Source organism: Rhamphochromis sp. 'chilingali', assembly GCF_963969265.1.
Source record: "Rhamphochromis sp. 'chilingali' genome assembly, chromosome: 1".
NCBI classification, from domain to species: Eukaryota; Metazoa; Chordata; class Actinopteri; order Cichliformes; family Cichlidae; genus Rhamphochromis; species Rhamphochromis sp. 'chilingali'.
The window spans coordinates 15,061,811-15,086,001 of NC_137929.1; the positions used below are offsets into that span (position 1 = coordinate 15,061,811).

The 24,191-nt window shown below is 41.6% G+C and overlaps 3 protein-coding genes across 8 annotated transcripts in view; 1 reads left to right on the forward strand and 2 right to left on the reverse strand.

The window, feature by feature from the left end:
• LOC308393881 (NACHT, LRR and PYD domains-containing protein 12-like) overlaps positions 1-24,191 on the reverse strand; it is a 93,416-nt gene that overhangs the window by 40,620 nt on the left and 28,605 nt on the right. The gene's annotated exons all lie outside the window — the stretch shown is intronic.
• On the forward strand, positions 783-22,226 carry LOC308394310 (mitogen-activated protein kinase kinase kinase kinase 2-like). 3 transcript variants are annotated; one of them, XM_080878569.1, is made up of 10 exons: positions 783-1,063; positions 1,157-1,385; positions 16,594-16,654; positions 16,734-16,857; positions 17,017-17,075; positions 17,973-18,044; positions 18,120-18,206; positions 18,289-18,359; positions 18,463-18,518; positions 20,779-22,226. In XM_080878569.1, the coding sequence occupies exons 2-10, from the start codon at positions 1,380-1,382 to the stop codon at positions 20,864-20,866; spliced, it is 624 nt and encodes a 207-aa protein (XP_080734695.1). In that variant the 5' UTR covers positions 783-1,063; positions 1,157-1,379; the 3' UTR covers positions 20,867-22,226. The 3 variants fall into 3 exon arrangements, with proteins under 3 accessions (XP_080734695.1, XP_080734694.1, XP_080734696.1); XM_080878568.1 differs by lacking the exons at positions 783-1,063; positions 1,157-1,385 and adding an exon at positions 10,508-11,132; XM_080878570.1 differs by lacking the exons at positions 783-1,063; positions 1,157-1,385; positions 18,120-18,206; ... (1 more) ...; positions 18,463-18,518; positions 20,779-22,226 and adding exons at positions 10,508-11,132; positions 17,160-17,263 and having other exon boundaries at positions 17,881-17,996.
• LOC308394042 (uncharacterized protein) overlaps positions 13,437-24,191 on the reverse strand; it is a 45,972-nt gene continuing 35,217 nt past the window's right edge. Inside the window, exon 7 of the mRNA XM_080878176.1 lies at positions 13,437-14,306. Within this exon, the coding sequence (XP_080734302.1) occupies positions 13,452-14,306 (855 nt within the window). The 3' untranslated portion in view covers positions 13,437-13,451. The remainder of the gene's footprint in view (positions 14,307-24,191) is intronic.

Below are 24,191 nucleotides of genomic sequence, written 5' to 3' on the forward strand. Positions count from 1 at the left end.
CTGCTTTGGCCTTTTATGTACAGGTGCTGCGTGTTGCATGACCAAACAAAACTTTCAGTGCACTGTGAAAGTAAAAAAACAAACAGACAGGAAGGCCTAGTTAGGACATATCTAAGCATGCTCTTCATCTTGGAAGGGTAATTCAAACCAAAACTAATTGGCAGGTTCAACTTGGTAACAAAAGAAAATGCCTCAGCCAGATAAATGCCCAAAACATTCATCCATCAGCCACACACACCACATAACACTGCTGTTCTATTAGATAATGAGTTTCTTCCCATGTAACCAGGTGTGTGTCATGGTAAAACCTCCCCCACACATCAGAACCCAGAATCTATTAGTGCCACCCATTTTAAACCCTCTCTACAGCATTCTGTTTACACCTGCTATCATTCAATCATCTTTCCTAACATAATACTAGTCCACTAGTTTACATATCACCTCTCATCCCACTAAGTGAACTGGACAAGATGATAAAACAGAAACGCATGCTTAAGATGTTATCTGGCCTTCATTGCATGTGTATATGTCTTAATAGGATTAATGCATTTTCTGTTTGTGTGTGTGATTTTTGTGTACCTCTCCTCCTTGCAGTGTTTCAGACACTTTTCAATTCTCCACTCAAAGGCAGTCGGTTTTCCTCCCCAGGTTCCTTAGCCCAATTTGATCTCCCACACTAAACAACAGTGTTCTTCCATGTCTCCTCCCCCTCCTTCCACTGTAGTCTCGTCTCCCCCCTTGCAGCAGTCCATTGCATCTCCATCCATCCAGTCATGATGATGGTGTTTTCTCCTTGCTGATGCCTTTTGCACATACTGCTGTTGCTGCTGGACCCCTCGCTGCTCAGGATACTGCTGTTGTCTCTTGACCTGCCATGTTGTTGCTTTTGGATCTGCATTTCTTGTTTTCAGGGAGACGTTAACATCCTTGGAGCTTGCTTTTCGGGATGAGGAACACATGGAAGTGAAGCTGTAAAACAATTCAGCCAAAACTCGTCCTGGGTGTTTCTAATGATGTTAAGCTATTATTTTACTCCGACCGCCGCCTGTGGAGATTGATCCAGGTCTGCTTCCCACCTGCAACTGACACACTGAGACATTTTGATCATTCTCATCACTACTTAAATCACACATCTCCCCTCACTTTTGTTTTTGAGCCAACAGAACCACGTCATCTGCGAAAAGCAGAGATACGATTCGGAGATTCGGAGGCCCTGGGGCAGACCCAGGACACACTGGAGAGATTATATCTCTTAGCTGGCCTGGGAACGCCTTGGTGTTCCCCCAGACAAGCTGGAGGAGGTGGCAGGGGAGAGGGAAGTCTGGGCTTCTCTGCTTGGGCTGCTGCCCCCATGGTCCTGGATAAGCGGGAGAAGTTGGATGGATGTATGTATGGATGTATGTTATATTTGAAGTGCTTACAACTCATAAACAATGATGTCTGGAGACCAGAGCTCCCTCACAGGTAGAGAAGTCTTAGTGACACCATCACACTCCTTGGGGTCCCAGACCAGGAACTAATTGTGCCAGTACTGCCACAGAGGTAATTGTAATTGTTTTTAAATCTCCAGTGTAACATTTAAATATGTGAGCAGCTTTTTACAGTGTCCATGGTTATTCCTGTTATAAATGTTACATTTAGTGAGTACTTACCAGTCTCAGCCACAAGAAAGTAGTGAGTATCTGTGTTTTGTCATTCTGAAATACAGTGAATATTAGTAATCCTGTTACAGATTGAATTGAGCCTGGTTTGATGGAGATAAATGAGTAGGAAGCAGCCTCTCTGTTGCCAGAGAGCTCTAGCTTTAGTATTATATTAGAATTTCTTTCATTTCATCCATCTCTTTGAGGGGACTCCTGCAGATGGGTGAGCTGTAGCTAACCTGTATACAGTCATGGGGAGTTTTTTGTCTGGCCGAGGAGGGGAACGCCTGCCGACACCGGAGGCAAAATCCTGGGTGTTTGATTCCCCAGGCCTGTGTTCGAGTCCACTGTCTGGAACCATTTCTGCGTACCACAATGTTCGTGGAGTGGCGGTGTTCAAGCAAGGAACCTCACGGGGGACGCCTCGTGTAGCAAAATGGGATCTAGAGCCAGTAAAGCGGCGGACGTTCCACTGGGCAGCCGGATGACAAACTCCTGTGTGACTGTATGGCAAGAACTGTGGGTAAAAGTATGTTGTGTTAGATGGCAGAGAATGGTTGTGTGGGAAAGGGTTCACTCAGCATGAGTCAGTTGAAAGTTAGAAGAGCAGCTGGAGAGAAAGGAAAAGAGATGTTGAAGAAGTGAGTTAATAGGTTGACGTGTGGTAGAGTTGGATGTCTCGAGACCACTTTTACGTGGTCTTGGTCTCGACAGACTTTGGTCTCGGTCTTGCTTTCTCAGATCGACATAGTGTTCGGGAGATTTGGAGTCAACCATCGGCGGAGCGGATTTGATGTTACAATTTGATGTTACACTGTTAGCCTTTGCAGTAATTTCCATAGCTTAGTACTGCAAAATCAACAGTAAAAAACTCTAAAGGATGTTTGCAGTTTGGTACTGTAATTTGCATGTAATTGTGGGAAAATTCCATGAGATTACATTATTTTTACGGTAACTCACCGTACTCATGGAAACAGCTGTAAAATACAGCAAATGTAACAATTGGTGATGTTACTGAGATTATACTATTACACCATCCGGATTTCTGTTGTTTTCTACTGTAGATCTAAGAGTAATTACTTAAATCCTCATTCAGAGTGTATTACCATAAAATGCAATTCATTGTGAGAGTAGTATCACATGTAAACTACAATATGCAGCATCATTTTTAACTTAAGGAGTAAGTTGCAGCTACACTATTTGAAGTATTTGAAGTATACCTGAAGTATACTAAGAAGTACAACGAAATACCCAGCAAGCATTGCAGTGCTTTAACTGTAAAATTAAAACAACTATGAAACAAATAATTGATGTTTTAAAGAAGAATTTGTCACAAATTCTTGTGTAATGTCTTTTACCTTTTGAACAGAGTAACAGAGTGGCAAAAAATGTTTAAACCGTGAGTGAAAAGGGTTAATAGTTAATACACCTCAACTCTCAAATCATTTTCTCACCTGTTTGCAATATAATTCTGGTACGTGAACTATGAGTGTAGTTCTCTGCAAAGGAAGCCTTCTTGACAGGGACTAGAAAGAGAGAGCAGATTTCTCCTGTTTTGGCTTCCCTTCATTGACTTCCTGTTAAATCCAGAATTCAAAATCCTGCTCCTCACATACAAGGTCTTAAATAATCAGGCCCCATCTTATCTTAATGACCTTGTAGTACCATATCACCCTATTAGAGCACTTCGCTCTCGCTCTGCAGGCCTACTTGTTGTTCCTAGAGTATTTAAAAGTAGAATGGGAGGCAGAGCCTTCAGTTTTCAGGCCCCTCTTCTGTGGAACCAGCTTCCAGTTTGGATTCAGGAGACAGACACTATCTCTACTTTTAAGATTAGGCTTCAAACTTTCCTTTTTGCTAAAGCATATAGTTAGGGCTGGACCAGGTGACCCTGAATCCTCCCTTAGTTATGCTGCAATAGACGTAGGCTGCCGGGGATTCCCATGATGCATTGAGTTTTTCCTTTCCAGTCACCTTTCTCACTCACTATGTATTAATAGACCTCTCTGCATTGAATCATATCTGTTATTAACCTCTGTCTCTCTTCCACAGCATGTCTTTTGTCCTGTCTTCCTTCTCTCACCCCAACCGGTCGTAGCAGATGGCCCCGCCCCTCCCTGAGCCTGGTTCTGCCGGAGGTTTCTTCCTGTTAAAAGGGAGTTTTTCCTTCCCACTGTCGCCAAAGTGCTTGCTCATAGGGGGTCATATGATTGTTGGGTTTTTCTCTGTATCTATGGAGCGCCTTGAGGCCACTTTTGTTGTGATTTGGCGCTATATAAATAAAATTGAATTGAATTGAAATTGAATTGATAGTTGGAACTATTATCTGACTGTCTGGGGAATGGAGTGATTTGTTACATGTAAAAAATATGTTTCAACTGGATTTTAATTACTATGTGTTAATCGGAAGTAAGCCAAATATAAAGTAAAAAGTAAATCAATAGTATACTTGTAAGTTTAGTATTGTGTTAGAGTAGAGTATATTTTAAGTATACTCTTATAGACTGGAAAGGACATTATGCTAGTACAGTTATAGTGAACAAAAAGTACATCTAAAAGTTAATTTCAAGTATACTTCTATTTACTAAAACGGGGGCCAATGTAGTCCCAAGAAGCATTTGTAGTATACTTACCAGGTAAAGTATACTTAGACTGATTTCCTTTCTATATGTTACATTTAGAGTAATGTTTAAAAGTTACTGCATTTAGCAGGGTGTAGCTTTTTCTCTTCTTATTCTTTTTTATACTGGAACTTCATTTTATTTTGCAGCACATAGAGATGATGAGATGGTGGAAGAACAACAGAGACAATTTACGGACCGTTAAGATGTGCAACTTAGAAGCAGTCAGAGGTAACTGGATGGAGTTCAATCAGGTCAAATGCACAGTTGGTTGGATTATATCTGAAGGTCGTATGCTATTCGTGCTAACTCTGCTAGACTCCAAATTTCTCATCCAATTAATGCGGGAGTATCTCAAAGTAAACGAAACATCTAAACTTAACACTTTTTCCCTAAGACTGACTGACATGGGAAACATTGAAGTTGAATTGGAATCAGCGAATCAGTCTGAAGGTAAGTGTTTTTTCACTTATTCAAGAGAAGTCAGAAATGTGTTCTCATTACTGTTTGGTTTGATTTTTCAGCTACCGTGCCAGGTTATTTTCCAATCAAATGCTAAGACAAAATGTCAATAGATGATAGAAACATGGATGCTTGCAACAGGTAAATGGGCGAACTAACGAGGTTACGCCCATTTACCATGCTTAAAGGTGGTAAATGGTCGGTGTTTTCAGGTGTACTTGTACTACCTGTACAGTGCGGGGTGCTGACTAAGTCAGGCTAAACTCATTCAAGCGTCGAGCTCAAATATTTTTTCATTTTTGTGGACTGCTCACTTGTCTTTACTGTGCTTTTTGTCGGCACACATTTTGTGTTCATTGAAGCCTTTTGTGAATCATTTTGATCATGTCAAAACTGGGAATTGGTCCCTATTGACAATACTCTTATTTTGTTTTGGGTTGTTTTTTTTTTGCATTGCATATGTCTTTTGGATAGGTAATTTGTCATTGAAGTTTTTGCAACTATGTTTCTTTGTAAATTTTGTGGCTTCCGTGCATGGAAATTTATATTGTTCAGTTTGCATGTTAAAAGCCACAAACATGTAGCTAACTATAGGTTTTCCTGTGGAACTGAGAACTGCCCTGCCACTTTCAGAACATTTCCTGCCTTTCGTTCACATATGCATAGGAATCACAGAACCAGAAGGGAGGCCACTGAGGAGGAGTCCTGTAAGTTCACTGGTGACCTCAGCTGTCAAGTTCCTGGATGTGGGTATGCTGCACAAAACTTCACAACTCTTTGTGCCCATCTCAGATTTCACATCAAAGATGGGAAAAAAGTATTATGTCCATTTGAAGGTTGCTCTAAATACTTCAGTGTCCGAACATCATTTTCCAGCCATATTTCTCGAAAACATAAGCAGACAGTTCAGCAGTCAAGGCAACAAGAAATTGGTGAAATTGCCATAATACAAGGACAGGACACAGTTAATCTATTAGAAGACAGGGATTCACAACACAATACTACTGATGAAGATTTATTTCTAGATCGATTGGCTTTATTTTATTTCAAAATGCAGGCTAAAATGCTCTTGCCAACCAGCACTATACAGTGCATCATAGAGGAATTTCAGGATCTTCACAGCTGTGCAATGCACGATGTTGTGGCAAAACTGTCTGACAAACTGTCTGCATTTAATATTCCACAGGCAGAAGTGGATAACATCATTCAAGAACTTTCACAGAATGATCTCTTAACACTGTACAATAAAGGTGTGTTGAGATCTGACAAAACAAGGAAGACATTTTTCAAAGAAAATTTCAGTTATGTGGAACCCACTCAATTTTTTTAGGATCTGACAGTACAGGCAAACAGCGTTATTTTCAGTATGTGCCAATTAAAGAAACACTGAAGTCTCTCTTGAGACAACCCACAATACGGGAACAGTACAAACAGTCAAAACTACGCCGATCACCAGACATGGTTTTAGAGGATGTCTCAGATGGTCAAAATGTCAAGGATAATGCACTTTTACAGCACTATCCATCATCTCTTTCACTCATTCTCTACCAAGATGCATTTGAAGTGGTTAATCCATTAGGGTCTGGCAAAAAGAAACATAAAATCCTGGCAGTGTACATGACTCTAGGTGAGATCTTGCCACACAACCGGTCCTCTGTTGATGCAATGCAACTTGTTCTGCTTTGCAGGAACACTGACTTCAAACCTTTTGGCCATAACAAAGTTTTTTCCAGTCTTATTGCAGACCTTAAAGATATGGAAGAGACAGGTGTTCTGGTAGAGGATGGAACCATAATGAAGGCAGCTTTGATAGCCATCTTAGGAGACAATCTGGGCTCCCACTGCATAGGTGGTTTCACTGAGAATTTCAGCTGCAGCAAACATTTTTGCAGATACTGCTTAATTGACAGGGAAAGCGTTATCAATGATCCACTATCACTTGGACAAAAAAGAACAGCTGATAACTATAAAGACAGTGTTGAGGTCCTCTCTACAAGTGACCACTCGGTTGTGAATGACATTAAATTTGACTCTGTGTTTAATTCACTGAAGTATTTCCATGTGTGCTCTGGGTTACCTCCATGTTTGGGCCATGATTTATTTGAAGGAGTGGTTTCCAGTGACTTGTCGCTATATATTGATACCCTTGTGCAAGTGGAAGGGCATTTCACATACAACCAGTTAAACAGAGCAATTGTACAGTTCAAACACGTAGGAAGTGGCAGAACAGAACTGGTGTCTTCTACGACTTCTGCCTCTGTACATTGGTGAAAAGATAAAACATCCTGTGGATAGTGAGGTTTGGCAGTTATGCCTTAAACTTAGAGACATTGTTGATATTGTATGTGCCCCCAAAATAAGTCACAATGACATTGCCTACTGTCGCGGTTCGAATTTGAGGAAGAGACATACGACTGAGAATCCATAGTAGGTCAACACAAATCATTTTATTAAAAACACACAATACAGTGTGGGAAGATCCGGACTTCTTCTTCGTCTGCACAAAGACAGAAAGCTTTATAGCCATTTATGACGTCAGAAGAATTCAGAAGAATTCCCCTATCTCCTTCTATGTCCTTCTATGGATAAGAACAACAACATTTTCCAGATGTTTCCACTCAGCCCAGCACTCCGAGAAAACAGTGTGTGTGTGATGTGTATCTCTATTCGTGTCTATTGTGTGTGTATGTCAAACAGGGAGCATGTCCTAAGACGCCCTCACAGTTCTCCATAAGTGTGTGTGTGCCCGTACGTGTTTTATATAACTCTGTATGTGCATGTTTTGTGTAGACCTGCAAATGAATTGGAGGCCCAACTGGACCCTCTAGCTCGAGAGGTGCTTTCGCCACATGATAGAGTATTACATCTAGAATGGGTTTTTATCCTACGTGCTCTGAAATAAACGATAAATGATACATGATAAACTGAAGATAAGTAATACAGACTAATGAAGTAACGATGAAATAATGACGGTGTTTTATGAATGATATATAGTGACAGTAAAATAAGATGTTTTTCTCGATACTACCTAAAGATACTGATAGAGGACTATATACATCTGAGACACAGTAGGTTTCCTGACAAAGCTTTAAAAGCTAAACATCACTATTTGTTACATTATGCAGAGCTTATCCTTCACTTTGGACCACTCATTCGTTTGCGGACCCTTAGGTTTGAGAGCAAGCACTCGTATTTCAAAGCATGTACAAGAACAGTGCACAACTTCGTCAACTTATGCAAGACTCTGACAGAACGGCATCAGTTACTGCAGTCCTACCTCTCAGTGGGCCAATTGTTTCCACCTACAGTTCAAATCATTTGAGAAGCAAGTGATTACAATCATCATCTTTACAACGCTGTCATTCAAGAAGCTGTGGCAAAAGCCGGCTGCACTAATCAGACCACTTTGGATGTGTCAGCAGTTGTCCACAAAGGTACCAAGTATGTGAAAGGCTATGTTTCCATTGTAGATGACAGTGATGATGGCTTGGTTTTTTGGGAAGATAGCTGTTATACTTGTTAACGATTCTGGATTGTACTTTGTGCTCGAGTTGCATCAATCCGTACTTCTCATTGACCTTGGACTTCACTGCTTGCGTTGCCCTACAGAAAGAAGTGTGTGTGTAAATGCTGACAGTCTGATGGATTATTACCCACTACCACTTTATAACATGGCAGGTCTTTTTGTTGTCTCCCTACACCATTCAGTTTCCTCTTAATTCTTTTTCAGGGATGGAAATTGAAGAGGAACTCACAAGGCTCCTGCCGGCACTAGACAGAGAGAAAATAATCTGCATTGTAGAACATCTGACAGACGTTATTGGTGTACAACAAAAAAGTGATCTTTTGTTTGTGGAGGCAGAAGATCTCAAACCCTTTCTCACACCAATTCAAATACGTAAACTACTTCTTGCATTTAAAGGAGGTTTGTGTAGGTTCTGTATAAATCATAGACTTGAGTCTATGATTTGAAGGTCACTCATAGACTCATATGTCACTGATTAGCTTGATTAGCTTTTTTTTTCTCTTCACCATACTACACATGTACTTTGACAGTATAATATTGAAGAGCGTTTTGGGGCTCACATTGTCCGGTAGATAATTAACACGGAAAACATAAACAAAAGTAGACACTAAATCTAACACCATTAACCTTTCATTGGTAGTGGTACAACTAAGGATTTGAAATTGTGACATGCTGTAAAACATATTGACTCAAGGTCTTTTCAATGCAAGACCTTGAGTTTGTAGTTCTTTTGCAGTCCTGGGATTGCTTCTTTTCATCTTCAGACAAGGTCCCCAAAACTGCCTTGCCGTTACTACTCAATCCTAATTGAAGGGTTCATCTTTTAGTGAGGACATATTTGTTGACATAGTAGCTTTTTAAGGTAGCTTTTCCAATGATCTTTATTTATTTATTTTTTTAGATGGCAACAGACCAGAGAACCTGAATGACACCATTACTCTGGAGCCTTGCCCTGCTGCATCAGCTGAAACATCAAGCCATCCACCTCACCCCTCCTCCTCCACGTCCACCACTATGTACAACCATTACTCCAGCTCTTGGGTCTCACAATTACAGATTCCTTGGGAAAGATTTCCACTCCGACTGTCGCATGCAATCACAAGAGGAGACAGAGCTCATCCAGAGGACAGGAGAAGTATGGTCAGAATTGTTGTGGAGGCCATGCAAGTTCACTGCAGAAACCCTAAACGTGCATCATGTGAAGAAGTTGCTAAAATCATTGTAAACAGATACCCTCAAACATCTGCAGATCTTACTGAAAAGGGAGAAAGACTGGGTTGTGGACATTATTCACAACTAAGAAGCATCAAATCGTCTTCGTCAAACAAAGAGAACCAGGAACGAGGAAGACTGCAGTCCCAACAGTAGTGCAACCCCACCTAAAAAAGTTAGATGCCTTGTTGATAGCTGACCCACACTGATCACAGAGATGCTTTTTGACCCCACTGTGAAAGAGTTCATGTCGTTTTAAGTCACCTGACGTGGGGAAGCTTCTCCCACATTCTTTGCAGTATTTCAGTTTGTCGCCAGTGTGTTTACGTTGATGTATTTTTAGGCCGGCTTGCTGACTGAAAGTCTAAAATACTTAGTCATTTGTTTAATTGTAATTTAGCATTATATAACTCACATATAAAACTATCAATTGTAATTTTAAATGGTTTAAAAGCATGTAGAAGAGCATATTTAGGCAAGTACATTTCTCCTTTTGTTATCAAGAAGCACAGACAAAAAGGAAAAAAAAACTGAATCATTGGTCATTGGTCCCCACCAATGCCAAAACGAAATCTACGCCCACTGTCTCTTCCATTGCCGTTTCACTCCAAACGTAACAAATGTCCAACTCAGACACTGTTCTCAATTTGCATTCACACACAGTGAAGTTGCAGCTTGTTGGAAACGCATCTCCATCCATCCATCCAGTCATGATGATGGTGTTTTCTCCTTGCTGATGCCTTTTGCACATACTGCTGTTGCTGCTGGACCCCTCGCTGCTCAGGATACTGCTGTTGTCTCTTGACCTGCCATGTTGTTGCTTTTGGATCTGCATTTCGCGACAGTCAAGTGGAGGGTGCGTCTGTCCTCTCAGTGAGTGAGACAGTAGACAGTGGTGAGGAGGGCTGTGCGAAAGCAAAAACACATAAATATGCCTGACACCCGTAAACGAAGCAGCATCTGGCTGCAGTTTAAAGACTTTTTTGTCTGTCTTGGTCTTGGTCTTGGTCTCGTCTCGACTTCGTCTCATCTTGGTCTCGGTCTTGGTCTCGTCTCGACTTCGTCTCGACCTGTTCTTAGTCTTGTCTTGGTCTCGATACCCTCTGGTCTTGGTCTTGGTTTAGGTGGTCTTGACTGCAAGTCTAGTTGCACCAGTGGTGCCATGAGCAGTATCTATCTGCTGCTCATCAGCTGCTATGCCGTGGTTATTGTCAAAATGTGGTGTATTTGGATCACTCAATCCTAAGTGGATATGGATATGATCCAGGATTGGATGTTTTGTATAAAATTTGAAAGGAACAATTGTTCCTTTCCCCTTTGCTGTGTACTCTGCTGATGCTGTTTTCAAAACCTACCACACTCATGTACAGTATCAGTGTCACACCGAGATATTTCAAAGATAATAATAATACATTTTATTTGAAAGCGCCTTTCAAAACACTCAAGGTCACTGTCCGAAAGTCTCCTATATTTCAATCGCATCGCTATAAGTGCAACGTTAATTTCTGCCGATAAGTTCCACTTTGTTCTTACTGTTTGCTGCGGTGATGACGTCACATGCTTTTACGACGGTCGTGCCGTATCACGAGTCGGAGGAGCACTAGGCATGTTTTTCTTCATGAGTGTGGGGGAATAGCGATCTCCAGCCGTGTGCGTTCCTGTGCAAATGTGAGTCAAAATCCCTCCAGTTCTACGAGTCTATTTCCACTTATAGCACGGGTTGTACTTTGACGTTAATTACAAGGGGTTTATGCTAGGAGATTTATCGAGATTGGTAGAGGCATGTGACTTACCACCGTAGCATTTGTTGGATCTGTGTACTGCAGTTGTGTTATTTAGCCACTAGAGGGCACTGAAGACCATGTAATTGCTGACCTTTCCTAATTTGGGGGCATTAGGTCTTTTCTGTTGTCTGAGATATGCAGATATTCTTGTTTCCTGCCTGTTCAAATGGGATTGTGGGACTTTCTTATGTCAGAGCATTCAGCTGATTATTTGTGTTACAGTTCATCAAATCAAATCAAATCAAATCACTTTTATTGTCACATCACATGTGCAGGCACACTGGCACAGCACATGCGAGTGAAATTCTTGTGTGCGAGCCCCACAAGCAACAGAGATGTGCAAAACACAACAACACAAACGAGCAAAATACAAGAATGGCCAACCTGAAACTAATAAATATATGTACAATATATAATAGTGTATGCATTACTGGATGTGTATACTAAATGTTTTCCTACGTGTGTGTGTGTGTGTGTGTGTGTGTGTGTGTGTGTGTATATATACACATTTTTACAAATTAAATAGTAAAAAAATAATAAAATAAAATATAAAAATATACAGAGTTGAATATGTGCAAAACAGTGGCATTACTGTACAGTGTGTAGTGCATAATGTTGAAGTTCCAGTAGTGAAGCTGAGGTGTCTATGACGTGTTCAGCAGTCTGATGGCCTGATGGAAGAAGCTGTCTCTCAGTCTGCTGGTTCGGGACCGGATGCTGCAGAACCTCCTTCCTGATGGAAGTAGTCTGAACAGTTTATGGCTGGGGTGACTGGAGTCCTTGATGATCCTCCCCGCTTTCCTCAGGCAGCGCTTCCTGTAGATATCTTGGAGGGAGGGAAGCTCACCTCCAATTATCCGTTCAGAGCACCGCACTACTCGCTGGAGAGCTTTGCAGTTGTAGGCGGTGCTGTTGCCATACCAGGTGGTGATGCATCCAGTGAGGATGCTCTCAATGGCACAGCGATAGAAGGTCCTGAGGATGCGGGGGCTCATGCTGAATCTTTTCAGTCTCCTGAGAAAGAATTATATTGGCATGATGTTGGGAAGTGACGATTGTTATATTTACATGTGAAAATTGTTTCTCCTTGTTTCTTGTTATTCAGAACCACACGTCTGTCCACCCCTCCCACATTTGTTAAGTATGCCCACTGCTGTACTGTTGAGCTCTCTGTGCCCCACTCTCTGACCGGAGTTTAAGTCCTGAGGGAGCTATCATCCCAGCATCCCAGAGATAACTCTCTAACAGTCACTGTACACATTAGAATAAAAAGCAAGATAAAAGCAAGCAGTTCACACAATCGTAAAAGCATAAGACATAAACTAATAAAAGAGCAGAGTGGGAGGTTATGTGGGATAAGCTATTTTGAACAAGTGAGTTTTGAGTTGGGACTTAAAGAGAGAGAAGGAAGAGATGTTTCTTAAATCAGGAGGTCGGGAATTCCAGAGTCGTGGAGCAGAGCAGCTGAAAGCCCTGCTCCCCATGGTGGCAAGACGGGGAGAGGGGACGGAGAGTGAAAGGGAAGAAGTAGATCTGAGACAACGAGATGGGGCGGTGATCTTAACCAGATCAGAGAGATATGGAGGGGAGAGATGATGAATAGCCTTAAATGTATGCAAGAGTATTTTGAAATTGATGCCATATTTGACCGGGAGCCAGTGAAGCTGCTGCAGGACAGGAGTGATGTGGTGGATAGAAGGGGTCCTGGTGATGATACAGGCAGCAGAGTTCTGGACGCGTTGGAGCTTGTGGATGGATTTTTGAGTATAAAAATAACCTGAATAAATACAAATAAAGGGAAAGAGCTGTCCAAACCTCTGTCTCTGACCATCTGTGTTAACACTTGAAATCGGAAACATGTAAATGTAACAAACATGTTAAAACATAAGAAATCAGGAAGGAGCAAAAAAAGCATTTTGCTAAAAAAAGATTTAGAGCAGAAGTTTTTAAAATGAAGATATATTGCATTAATTTACAATTAAAAACACACAGAGCAGAAAGTGTGTTACTGTTTTACATCCACAGACACACAAGAAAAGAAGCAGGCAACATGAGGTCAAGTTATGGCAATTTTATTTTTGTATGTCAGTACATGTATTCAGAATAGAGTTTTTAAAAAACAAACAAACGTCCCAAGTAAAGTTTGGGGGGATTTTTGTGAAAGAAAGGTTGAGAGAGGGGGAAGGAGGAAGATGCTGCTGGGTCAGTTCTTTCTCAGCAGTCTGCTCCAGAATCCCCTCCTGTCCCCGGCTTGCTTTTCTTTTGCCTTCAGCTCTTTTAAGGTTTTGTTGAGCTGCTCCTCGGCATCTTTAAATGTTTCTTTCAGCTGCTGTTTGGCCATTTTCTCTTTGTGTTTGAGGAGCTCTTTAGCTTCCTTTTTGTGCTTTTGTATTTCTTTAAGTTCATCTTTGCAGCCTTTCTTGGTCACCGTCGTTTCTTTCTTCAATACCTTCAACTCAATTTTCTCTTCTGCAAGTTCCTCTTGCACTTTCATCAGTTCCTTCTTCATGTTTTGAGTGTAACTCTTTGTATCTTCCATTTCTTTCTTTGCTTCCTGTATTTTAATTTTCTCTTCCTCCAACACTTTTTGAGCTTCCAACAATTCTTTCTTCATATTTTCAATCTCATTTTCTGCCTCGTCTTTACATTTTTTCTCCTCTTCAAGTTGTTGCTTCACATGCAGTAATTCCTTCCTTAGTGTTTCAGCTTCAGCCATTACATTTGCAGCTTCTTGTGTTTCCAACTGCATTTTCCTTTTTTCCTCTTCAAAAGCTTCCTGCACCTCCTGTAATTCCTGCATCACATTTCCTGCCTCCTTCTTTGCAGTTTGATATTTATTTTTGGCTTCTTGTGCTGTGCTTTTCTCTTCCTCCAATGCTTTTTGAGCTTCCAACAGTTCTTTCTTCATGTTTTCATTCTCGTTTTCTGCCTGTTGTTTTCTCATCTTCTCTCCTTTAAGTTTGAGACCCACATCCAGTAATTCCTGCAATACTACTTCAGTTTCAAACTTTGAATTTTTAGCTTCTCCTGTTGATTTTTCTGCCTCTTCTTTTAATTTGACATTTTCAGCCTGTATCATTTGAAATTTAAAATGAATCAGCTGTACTGTATTGTGAGGTGAAGCACTCGCTGATCCTCTTCTGGTTCTCCCTTGATTCATTTTGGCCTTTTAAACAAAGGAACCAACGTTTTGTAGAGGAGTGAAGTGAAGTTTTCGATGTTTCTTCGTCAGCTGTCGTTTGTCCTGCACAGAGATGCTGCTGTAGATGTGTCTCTAGCTGTGTCTGGATACAATGAAACATGCTGTAACTAAGTGCTTGTGTTGCACAGTTCTACTAAACATTCCATTCCATGCATGCTCCGCCCACATGGTCAGGAATGTCAGGTGCTGCATCTCCAAATGCTGCTCCCGTTGCCTAGCAATAACAGCTGTTTACTTTTTGGGGTCTGGTTCATTGTTTAATAAAGAAAACATGTCCAAGTATTGGGTGCTGAGGCTCAGCGCATATTCTAGCCTGCTGTGTGGGTGGGCAGCTAGAAATCACTGGTGGGCAACATGAGTGAGGAGAAAACTGGAGCAGCCAAGCAGGGAGCTGCAGGTTGCTGGTTTGAGTCTCTGTTCAGATGCTGGTGTCTCCTCTCTCTGAGATGTCTGCAAACTGTCCCAGATAAAACAATAAGGATAATAAACAAACACGTGACTAAAATAACAATTATGACTCTGATGTGTTTCATGTGTAGCAGGATGGCCTCTATACAGCAGTCGCTGCAAACATCCACATCGCCACACTTACTATTCTTTAAGCAGGCGTGCTGGGCTCCTCCTAAGGAAAGTTTGAAACTTCATTTCCTTCATGCTGGTGAACTTTTTACCAAATATTTTCATCAAAGCTTCTCCATCACTGACAGGGATTGTTTGGATCTTCACACTCATCTCCACCAACCCTAAAAAATGAGTCTCACTTTGCTCATATAATGCCAGGAGTGTCTCCATATTCCACAAAAGTCTATGCAAACATGTAACAGTATCCCATATTCATAGAAATATTATTGATATTATAACAAAAGCTGTCACCAACACAATTGTCCCAAGTGCTTTTTTAAACAGGATTTTCAACCAGAGGATTTCCCTATAGCTTAATTTTTTTAAATATTTTGTACACAACAGAATAATTTCAGAAAAACACAAAATGACTGGTGTCAATATTATTTGCCCCACAAAAAAGGTCGAATATAAAACAATATTGCAAATATTGCACAGTTGAAAAAAAAAGCACTACAGCTCAGTTGTTCCCGCCCTCCTTTGTCCTCCTGTTTCCCCTCCCTCTCCCCTCCAACGAGGAGTTTGATGGTGTTACGGATTCAAATATTGGGGATGGATACAAGAGGAAAAACCACAATAACAACACTGGTCCGGCCGTGTTGAGTCAAACGATGATTTTAATGATCACACGCGTGGGAGATGGACACCGTACGCAGACAGCATCAGATCTCAAAATGGTGGAGCATTGATCAAACTCTTATAGCCTCTAGTGGCCCCCACCTAATCATAAAAGCCTAAACATTCACATCCTTTCTCTCACACAGCGCCTAAGCTACGACCTTGGCTCCCTGTTTATCTGCTCCTGCTGAGATGGGGCAGAAAACCTCTCCAGTATGTTCTGTTCTCTTCTAATCAGACGAATAAGGCGATGACTTTCTGCGAACAGTATTTCTTATAACTCAGCAGTATAATGCATCATGAAACAATATCATTCATTCACAATAAATCAGCAGTCTAATGTAATGCAAATCAGTTTAACAAATGCAATAGTTATCACCTTCTTCTAATTCAGGAGGATAATGCAAACTAAAACTACATAATAATTCACAATCTTTAATTAGGGGTCTAACATGGCATAAAATAATATTATAATCCCACACTGGCAAACTTCTCCCAATGTTTCCACTGAAGGGGTTGAAAGTTAAAAAGCGCCGAAGGTTAAGTTAGGTTTGGAGTAAATCATGGATGTGTGCACGTGTTTGTGTGCAGCTTGTAGTGCAAACGTGCGTGCAGAATTCATGCAGACATGTGTAACTGGTCGTTTTGAGGTAGAAAAGAGTGATGCGCGGTCAAGCTGGTAGTTGAAAGTGTCAGTCAGAGTAGAAGAGCATTGTGTAAGAATGCAAGTAATAACAGAAAAGTGCAAGTCATTAATCGCATCACCCTGAAAAACCTGAGTAAGGAGTGCAGCTCCTGATGAAAGGAGGAGCACTGAAAACCAGGAAATGATGTTTCTGGAACAGTCTGATGACTGAAGCTGGATGTTTGAAGTCTCAGTGAACTGCTTGTCTTTTCCCCACAGCTCCTCCCTCAGCGATGTATATGGCTATATGTTATGAACAATGTGCTGATGTCCGTATCAGGTAACAAACAGCGTGACACAAACGGAGAACATTGTGTCCACTCGATAATATGCTGCTCTAAAAAGGCTCCATCCTGCAGGGAAGTCGGCCCAGCTTTACTCGCACAGCCTGCCAGCTCTGTTTGAACAGAAAGGACATCTGCACAAGAAACACAGCAGCCTGTCGCTCAGCACCAACCGCCTCACTGAGCGGATCAGTCTCAGGTACGACACGCCATCACAGATGCAGGGAAACAGGAGCTGTAGGTGCAGCAGTGTTAATAATGTCATGTATGATGCTACCACCTGATTTTGAGGAAGGAGGATACTGTAAACCCAATTTTGTCTGCTTGTTCTGACCTGGATATTCTCTGTTGGCCACAGAAAGTTTGCCATATCTGTAAAGATTCCTGACACTAAAGGTTGTAGGAGGTGCAGTGTAGGTAAGCAATGCCGAGTTACTCTGGTCAGTCTGTTTGTTCACGGAGAACAACTGCAGACACTTAGTCCTGCTCTCTCTGTTTCAGCAAGAAACCCATACACAGATAGTACATTTCTGTGCGGGGCTGTCCCATCTGGCCTGGTTTTACTCTTGTGGTATGAGCCTCTTCAGAAGTTCATGCATCTAAAGGTTTGTACAGATATGTCGAACTTGCCACCTGAATAAATGTCTTCCTTTCTAACTCTAACCCTATTTCCACAATGCAAACCAGTCATTAGACCTGAATTACATAAAAGTAGACAGACAGCATATCAGAATCTGAAGCATGCATTGTTTTTTTTAATAACATATGCATACTTTTTATTCAAGCCCAACAAGATTTTAGAGACTAAATAAAAGAAACGTTGTATAAACGGCGTCCAAAAACACCAACAGCACCTTCTCTGGGTCCAAGCTCGTGTAACTGAATGGTTACCATGTGTTTTCTGGGCTACAGGAACAGTGTTATCAGCACACAGTTCAACGCCAGCATGCACCATTAGATCACATAGCAGACTAATTGACAGGTTTTTTGTGAATGTCTCGCACATTTCATGAAGATAATGTATGTACTGTGAGAACAGAGCTCTGTGTTAAGCCTGTCTGCAGTCCTAACACAGTGCTGCTTGGAAACACGCCTGTGCCACAACATTATGGAAAAGTGGCATCAGTCCAAAGACGTGCAGTTAGGGGACAGGTTCATTGGAAACGCTAAATTGCCCATAGGTGTGAATGTGTGCGAATGGTTGTCTGTGTCTATGTGTTAGCCCTGCCACAGACTGGGACCTGTCCAGGGTGCACCCCGCCTCTCGCCCTAAGACAACTTGTTTCAACAAGCTTCCTTCTTTCCATGCATCAGGAGATAGTGGAGCACTCAGAGCCGTGCAGGTAACCCAGCTGGACCGAGACACTGTTCTCATCACCTTGGAAAGTAAGTCCCCTCGCATATTGTGAATCCTTCAAATGTCTTTCGTGCTCATTCTCAATCTGTGTACCGTTTGGACAGGAACTGTAAAGATCGTGAACCTGCAAGGACTTCCATCCAGACAGCTGGCTGCAGAAATAGTCTTTGACTTCCCCATTGAAACACTAGGTAGAAATAATGATGTGACAAACAGAGTGAATGAGATCTGATGTGTGTCCTGAAAGCTGAGTGACACCTCCTGTTCTGTCAGTCTGCTTGCAGGATAGTGTGCTGGCGTTCTGGAAGCATGGCCTCAAAGGGAGGAGTTTCCATTCAGATGAGGTGATGAACTAGTAAATTCATCCAGCGTTGGCTGAGCTCGTATCATGTGCTTATCATATTAGTTCTAAGTCATTACACATGTGAATTTTCACTTTATAGGCAGGTAACACAAGAAATTACAGATAAGAGTCGTGTGTTCAGAGTTCTGGGAACAAACAGGTATGTTAACTGTATGCTGACAAGAGCTATCAATCACTGTGAGAAACTAGTAATCCTAGTACATCAGAAGTAATCAGGATAGTATTTTTCTTGATACTATTGTTAATAGACCTGGAAGTGATTTTCAGAGTAGCATGTGTAAGTAGCATGAATACTACTAGCATTAATGGTAGCATTAAAGCAGGAGTCACACTAGAGTGTTTGTTCTGTTGGTTACTCAGATCCAAGGATTTAGGAAATGCAGCCTATGTGTTTGCATGCAGCCCTCCAAAGAAAAACAGCCATTAAAGTTACCAACTACCGTCTACCTGACACTTTGTACAGAAAACTACTTTCCTTAGTGCTAATTTTCTTTATGCTAGTGCCAAATCACAACAATAGTCACTTCAAGACACTGTATATTTTAAGGTAAAGGCCCTGCAATTATGGTGCACAAAGGTGAAAAACTCCCTTTTAGCAGGTGAAAACCTGAACCAGGCTGGGGGAGGGGTGGGCATCTGCTGTGATCGGTTGGGGGGTGAGAGGAGGAAGACGGGACAAAGACAATCTGGGGAAGAGAGCCAGAGAATATTCTCAACTAATGATTGAATGCAGAGAGGTGTTTAAATAGATAGTGAGTGAAAAGGGCGACTGAAGAAGAAACACTTGGTGCATCACGGGAACCCGCCAGCAGCCTAGACTTAGGCTAACTAAGGGAGGATTCAGGGAAGAAAGGAAAGTTGTAATCCTAATGTTAAAAGTAGAGAGGGTGTCTGTCTCCCAAACCCAAACTGGAAGCTGGTTCCACAGAAGTGGTGGCTGTAGCTCAGGTGGGGGAGCAGGTCACCTACTCCCCGTCTACATGCCAGATATCCTGCATGAAAGTTGCTCTCCAGTGCATCCGTCAGAGTATGAATGGGTGTGAACGGGTGAATGAGGCAAGCTTTGAGTGCTCAGAGTAGAAAAGCACTATATAAGAACCGGTCCATTTACCATTTACCAAGAGGGGCCTGGAAACCGAAGGGTCTGGCTCCCATTTTACTTTTAAATACTCGGAGCGAAGTGCTCTAATGGGGTGATATGGTACTATAAGGTCATTAAGATAAGACAGGGGCTGATTATTCAAAACCTTTTATGTGAGGATTTTGAATCTTTTATTCTGGATAAAACAGGGAGCCAATAAATGTTCTGTTTCTAGTCCCTGTCAGGACTCTCGCTGCAGCATGTTGCTCAGAGCAGTCTGGAATTGATTTTTGACTAAATAATTAAAACTAATAATAATATATTACTATATTATATTACTAACAAATCCAGGACACCCCTGTTGATCCAGCAGCTCTTAATGAAGTTTGTAATAAGAATCGTGGTGAGTTCATTAGAAATATTTCACTTTTCTTTTTTAAATCAGTCATTACTGGAATCATCTGAAGTGCAAAAACAGTGGGATTATATATGAGAAGGACGGACTCAAAGACTGTCGTGTATCACATATGTATTACATCGATGTCCAAAATCAATGCATCATTAATGAAACTGAAACAAAAGTACTGAATTTCATGTGGAAGACCAAACCTCAGCATTCAGGAAAGTCTTATACAGGAGCAAAGATAATGGACGTTACCCGGAGTTTTCCACTGTGAAACCAGGAATAACAGCTTAAAAATGTTTCTGTGATCTAAATCATTGTCAGCCTGGCAGGCAAATAGCGTGGACACCAAAGTTTGTGAACGTGATAACCTGAGAACAAAGACATGTAGGATTTTAAATCGGTACCATAGGTGTGTCTACTGGGAGGCTGAGGCTTAGCGCTGCTGGCTGCCAGTACTAAGTATTATTATACAACCCTTATTCAGTTGATCTTATCTTCTTTCCTTGTGTTTCAGTTAGTTTTTACTCAAACTGGGTGTAGAAGGAATCCTCGCAAAGGTTTCTTTTTCTTCTGTGTTATGTTTTATGTATTTCTCAGCTCTTTGCTTCCTTTTTTCTACTTTAAACTTGTTTGTATGCTGGTGTGTAAATGTTCACACTTATCATAAAGTTTAAAAAAGTAGTAGGCATGGTGATGAGCAGGAACAGGAGTAAAACTCCAGTAAGTGTACCAGTACTGTACCAGTGTGTAGCATTAAAGTCAAACTACAGTGGTTGTAGTATCAGTAGAGTAGTGTTAGTACTAGAGGTGGGAGGAGTAGAAGCAGGTGGAGGCACTGGCTTTAGGTTAGTACTGCCTTTCTCTGGCTCTCCTTTACAACTCATCTCCTTCTCATTTGCTGACAATGTGCAGAGCCATCATCCTTCAGAGCACACCGACTGATGACCCGTCAGCACTGAGCAGCCTGTACATCCTGACAGGACACGAAAGCAGCTACTGAGAGAGGACACGGGGCTCATTCGACGGTGTTACCAAAGAAAAGCACAGCCTGTCTGTAACTGTGGGGTGGAAACGATGCTCTGTTTCACTGAGGCTGTGCCAGGAAACGGTTCAATGCTGGGAATGACAAATGTTAGGAAGGTATCCTGCTGACTGTCCAGCCTTCACCTGTACACAAGACACCTGTCAAGGTCCTCGCTGGGGTTATAGTTGATAAAGCTTTCTAGCTTTTCTTGTCTATTCAGCTTACCTGCTTAAATCAGACCTTTCTGTTAAAGCTAATGCAGACTCCACTGATCCGCCCGCTCAGTGTGGACGGGAGAATAACCTGAACATGGCCTCTGGGACATCATCATACTGATGTTATGAAGCGCTCAGTCAGGTTTTCTTCTTGATCAGACTGAGGGGCAGACTGAGTGTGTTTTGGTGCCTCAACATTCAGTCATATTCTGTAAAGCCATTTTCTGTCTGCATGCTGCACATAAACTCTTTGGACCAGAGTGCTGTGACACCTACACCTTACACCTGCAGGAGCTGCTCGGCCATAGAAAGCTGCTCTGTGAAGTGCACGGCTTTTTTGCCAGTGTTGATCTTATGGGTTTAATGTAATAACTAATTTTTCACATCATCGTCTGAGTCGTAATCCCAACGAGGAAACCTGGAATGTAAAACTTGATGGACGCTCCAGCTGAAGAGTGAAGTGTCAGACTTTTAATGGATATTTCAAGCATTAGCGTACTTACAATGGCAGAAACAGTGCACATCTAAAGCATAGGAGCCATCTTCATCTCATTCTTCCCATTTCATGCAAGTTTCTTCTCATCCTCAGATGGACAGAATTTGGTTTGCTGACTTCATTCAGTCACACCATACTAGAGCATAAAAAGTGGAAATAAACTGATCAGTAAGAAAGTGTGATGCTTGAAAGTATAGCGTAAGGACAGCAGCAGCACTGCATTTACAGCTGATATGATGACTTCAGCATCTTTAAAGAACTGTGAAGGAATTATCAGTGCTAACACAACCTTAAGCACGTGATGTGACCGTATACACTGCTTACACTTTCAGTATCCTTACTTAAAGAGAACATCTCAGAAAAAAGTACAGTTAGCAAGAAGCTTTGAGAACAAGGCAGTGTTATTGTATGCTAACCACCGTGGTGGTGTAGCTTGTCCTGATAAAAAGTGAATGTGGTCACATTATACTTGTTAACTAAAATGAAAAAATAAAATAATTCCACTACATGGGTAAAGATATTTATGATATTTATGGAAAGGATACTATAAAAGTAACACTGGCCTTTCCATGAGAGAAACTTGAAGTACAGTATGCATGTTGAGATTAATGTTTGTTTAATATGTTTTTGCTATTATGTGAAGATGTGATGTTATTAACAACACAGAATAGACAGAAATAAAGATTTTCATATCTCTTGGAGTTTTATGAAGAGTTTGTTGGGTTGTTCTTCTTTGAATGTGTGGATCGATGCTTCTGCGATTTATATCTTAATCCTTCATCCATCCATCCATCCATTCGCTTCCGCTTATCCTTTTCAGGGTCGCGGGGGGCGCTGGAGCCTATCCCAGCTGTCATAGGGCGAGAGGCGGGGTACACCCTGGACAGGTCGCCAGTCTGTCGCAGGGCCAACACACAGGGACAGACAACCATTCACACTCACATTCACTCACACATTCACACCTAGTGACAATTTGTATTATCCAATTAACCTATCCCCACAAGCTGCATGTCTTTGGACGGTGGGAGGAAGCCGGAGTACCCGGAGAGAACCCACGCAAACACGGGGAGAACATGCAAACTCCACACAGAAAGACCCCGGCCTGGTGTTGGAATTGAACTCAGGACCTTCTTGCTGTGCGGCAACAGTGCTAACCACCGTGCCACCGTGCTGCCCTTAATCCTTCAATTTGTAAAAAACATTTTGAATTCCGTTTGAGAAGATAAATGAAGGTTCTTGCGTTCAAGTGGAGGCTCTAGCAGACTGAGAAAGTAACTGCATAACTGTGTTATTCCTGCACCCATAGCAGCAAGTAAGTGAAGGCAGTGATGAGCGCTGATGAGTTCTCAGATCACTCAGTCAGTCTCTGAGCGTCACCTTTATTGTGATCGCGCACTTTAAGCTTTCATGCCTGTATTTTTGCACAATTGTGATAATACTGTATTGAAAGAAATCTGTGCACAGACGAACATGGGGCGGCTTTGCTCAGGTAGTAGAGGAAGGTGCTTCAATCCCCGTCTGCATGCCAAATATCCCTGGGCAAGATACCAACCCAGAGTTGCTCTCCGAATGTGTGTGAACATTACACAGAAAGTGCTTACAGAGAAAAGTGCTTGCGTACACCTGAATGAGGCAAGTTCTTTAAAGTGCTTTGAGTACTATATAAGAACCAGTCCATTTACATCGCCAAAGCACTCAATACTCTCTTTACAAAGTTCTCTGTAGTTTGTTTCTCCAGCACCATATTTGACCGCGGTCAAGTGAGCCCTCACTTACGACCACACAGTCAAGCCAGCCGCACCTAAAATGTTGTTGCACTATTCTTATGCATATTACGGTACGGGTGCCGACTGGCTTAGAAACGCAGTCTTTTGTGTCCTGACACTATTGTACTTCACAATCCACTCCCAGTTTTGGTTCATCTCCACTCTTCACCCTGTGATCCACAGCCCAAATTACTGTACGGTTTTCCGGAAAATCAACAGTAAACTTTACCCAATTTACAGTACTGTACTATATATTTTCTCATCTTTGAGCTCAGATTACAGGAAAACTGTAAGAGGTGACACTGATATTTCACTGCATTCTGACTCTGGGTGACCCCCACTCTTCACCCTGTGATCCACACCAAAAATTACTGTACTGTTTCTGAGATTGCTGTGTTAACCCTCTCAAGGCAGGCGTTGCAGATTTGCAACAGTTAAAAGCTAACAACCTGATCACCCCACATACATATTTTACGAGTTTTTTTTACTCAGAAGCACCACTGCAGGTATTCTTTTGTGCATTAGCAACAAAAACTTAATTTGAGCCTGAGAGGGTTAAGCATGAGTATGACAAAGGCTAAGAAAATATACTGCCTACAATAATATCAAATTTAAACAACAAATTACAAAATTGCCACACCTGCTGTTATTGCCAGGTGTTCGATAGAGCATTATTTAGTCATAAAAAATACATATCATTGAAATATCATCAGTAAAAGAAATACTCTCACTATGTAAGACATGTTAGCAAATTCAGTTAATAAATAATGTATCAAATCTATACAGATGTTTGAAGGTATAATGCAAAGCATGTTTGTTTCTTA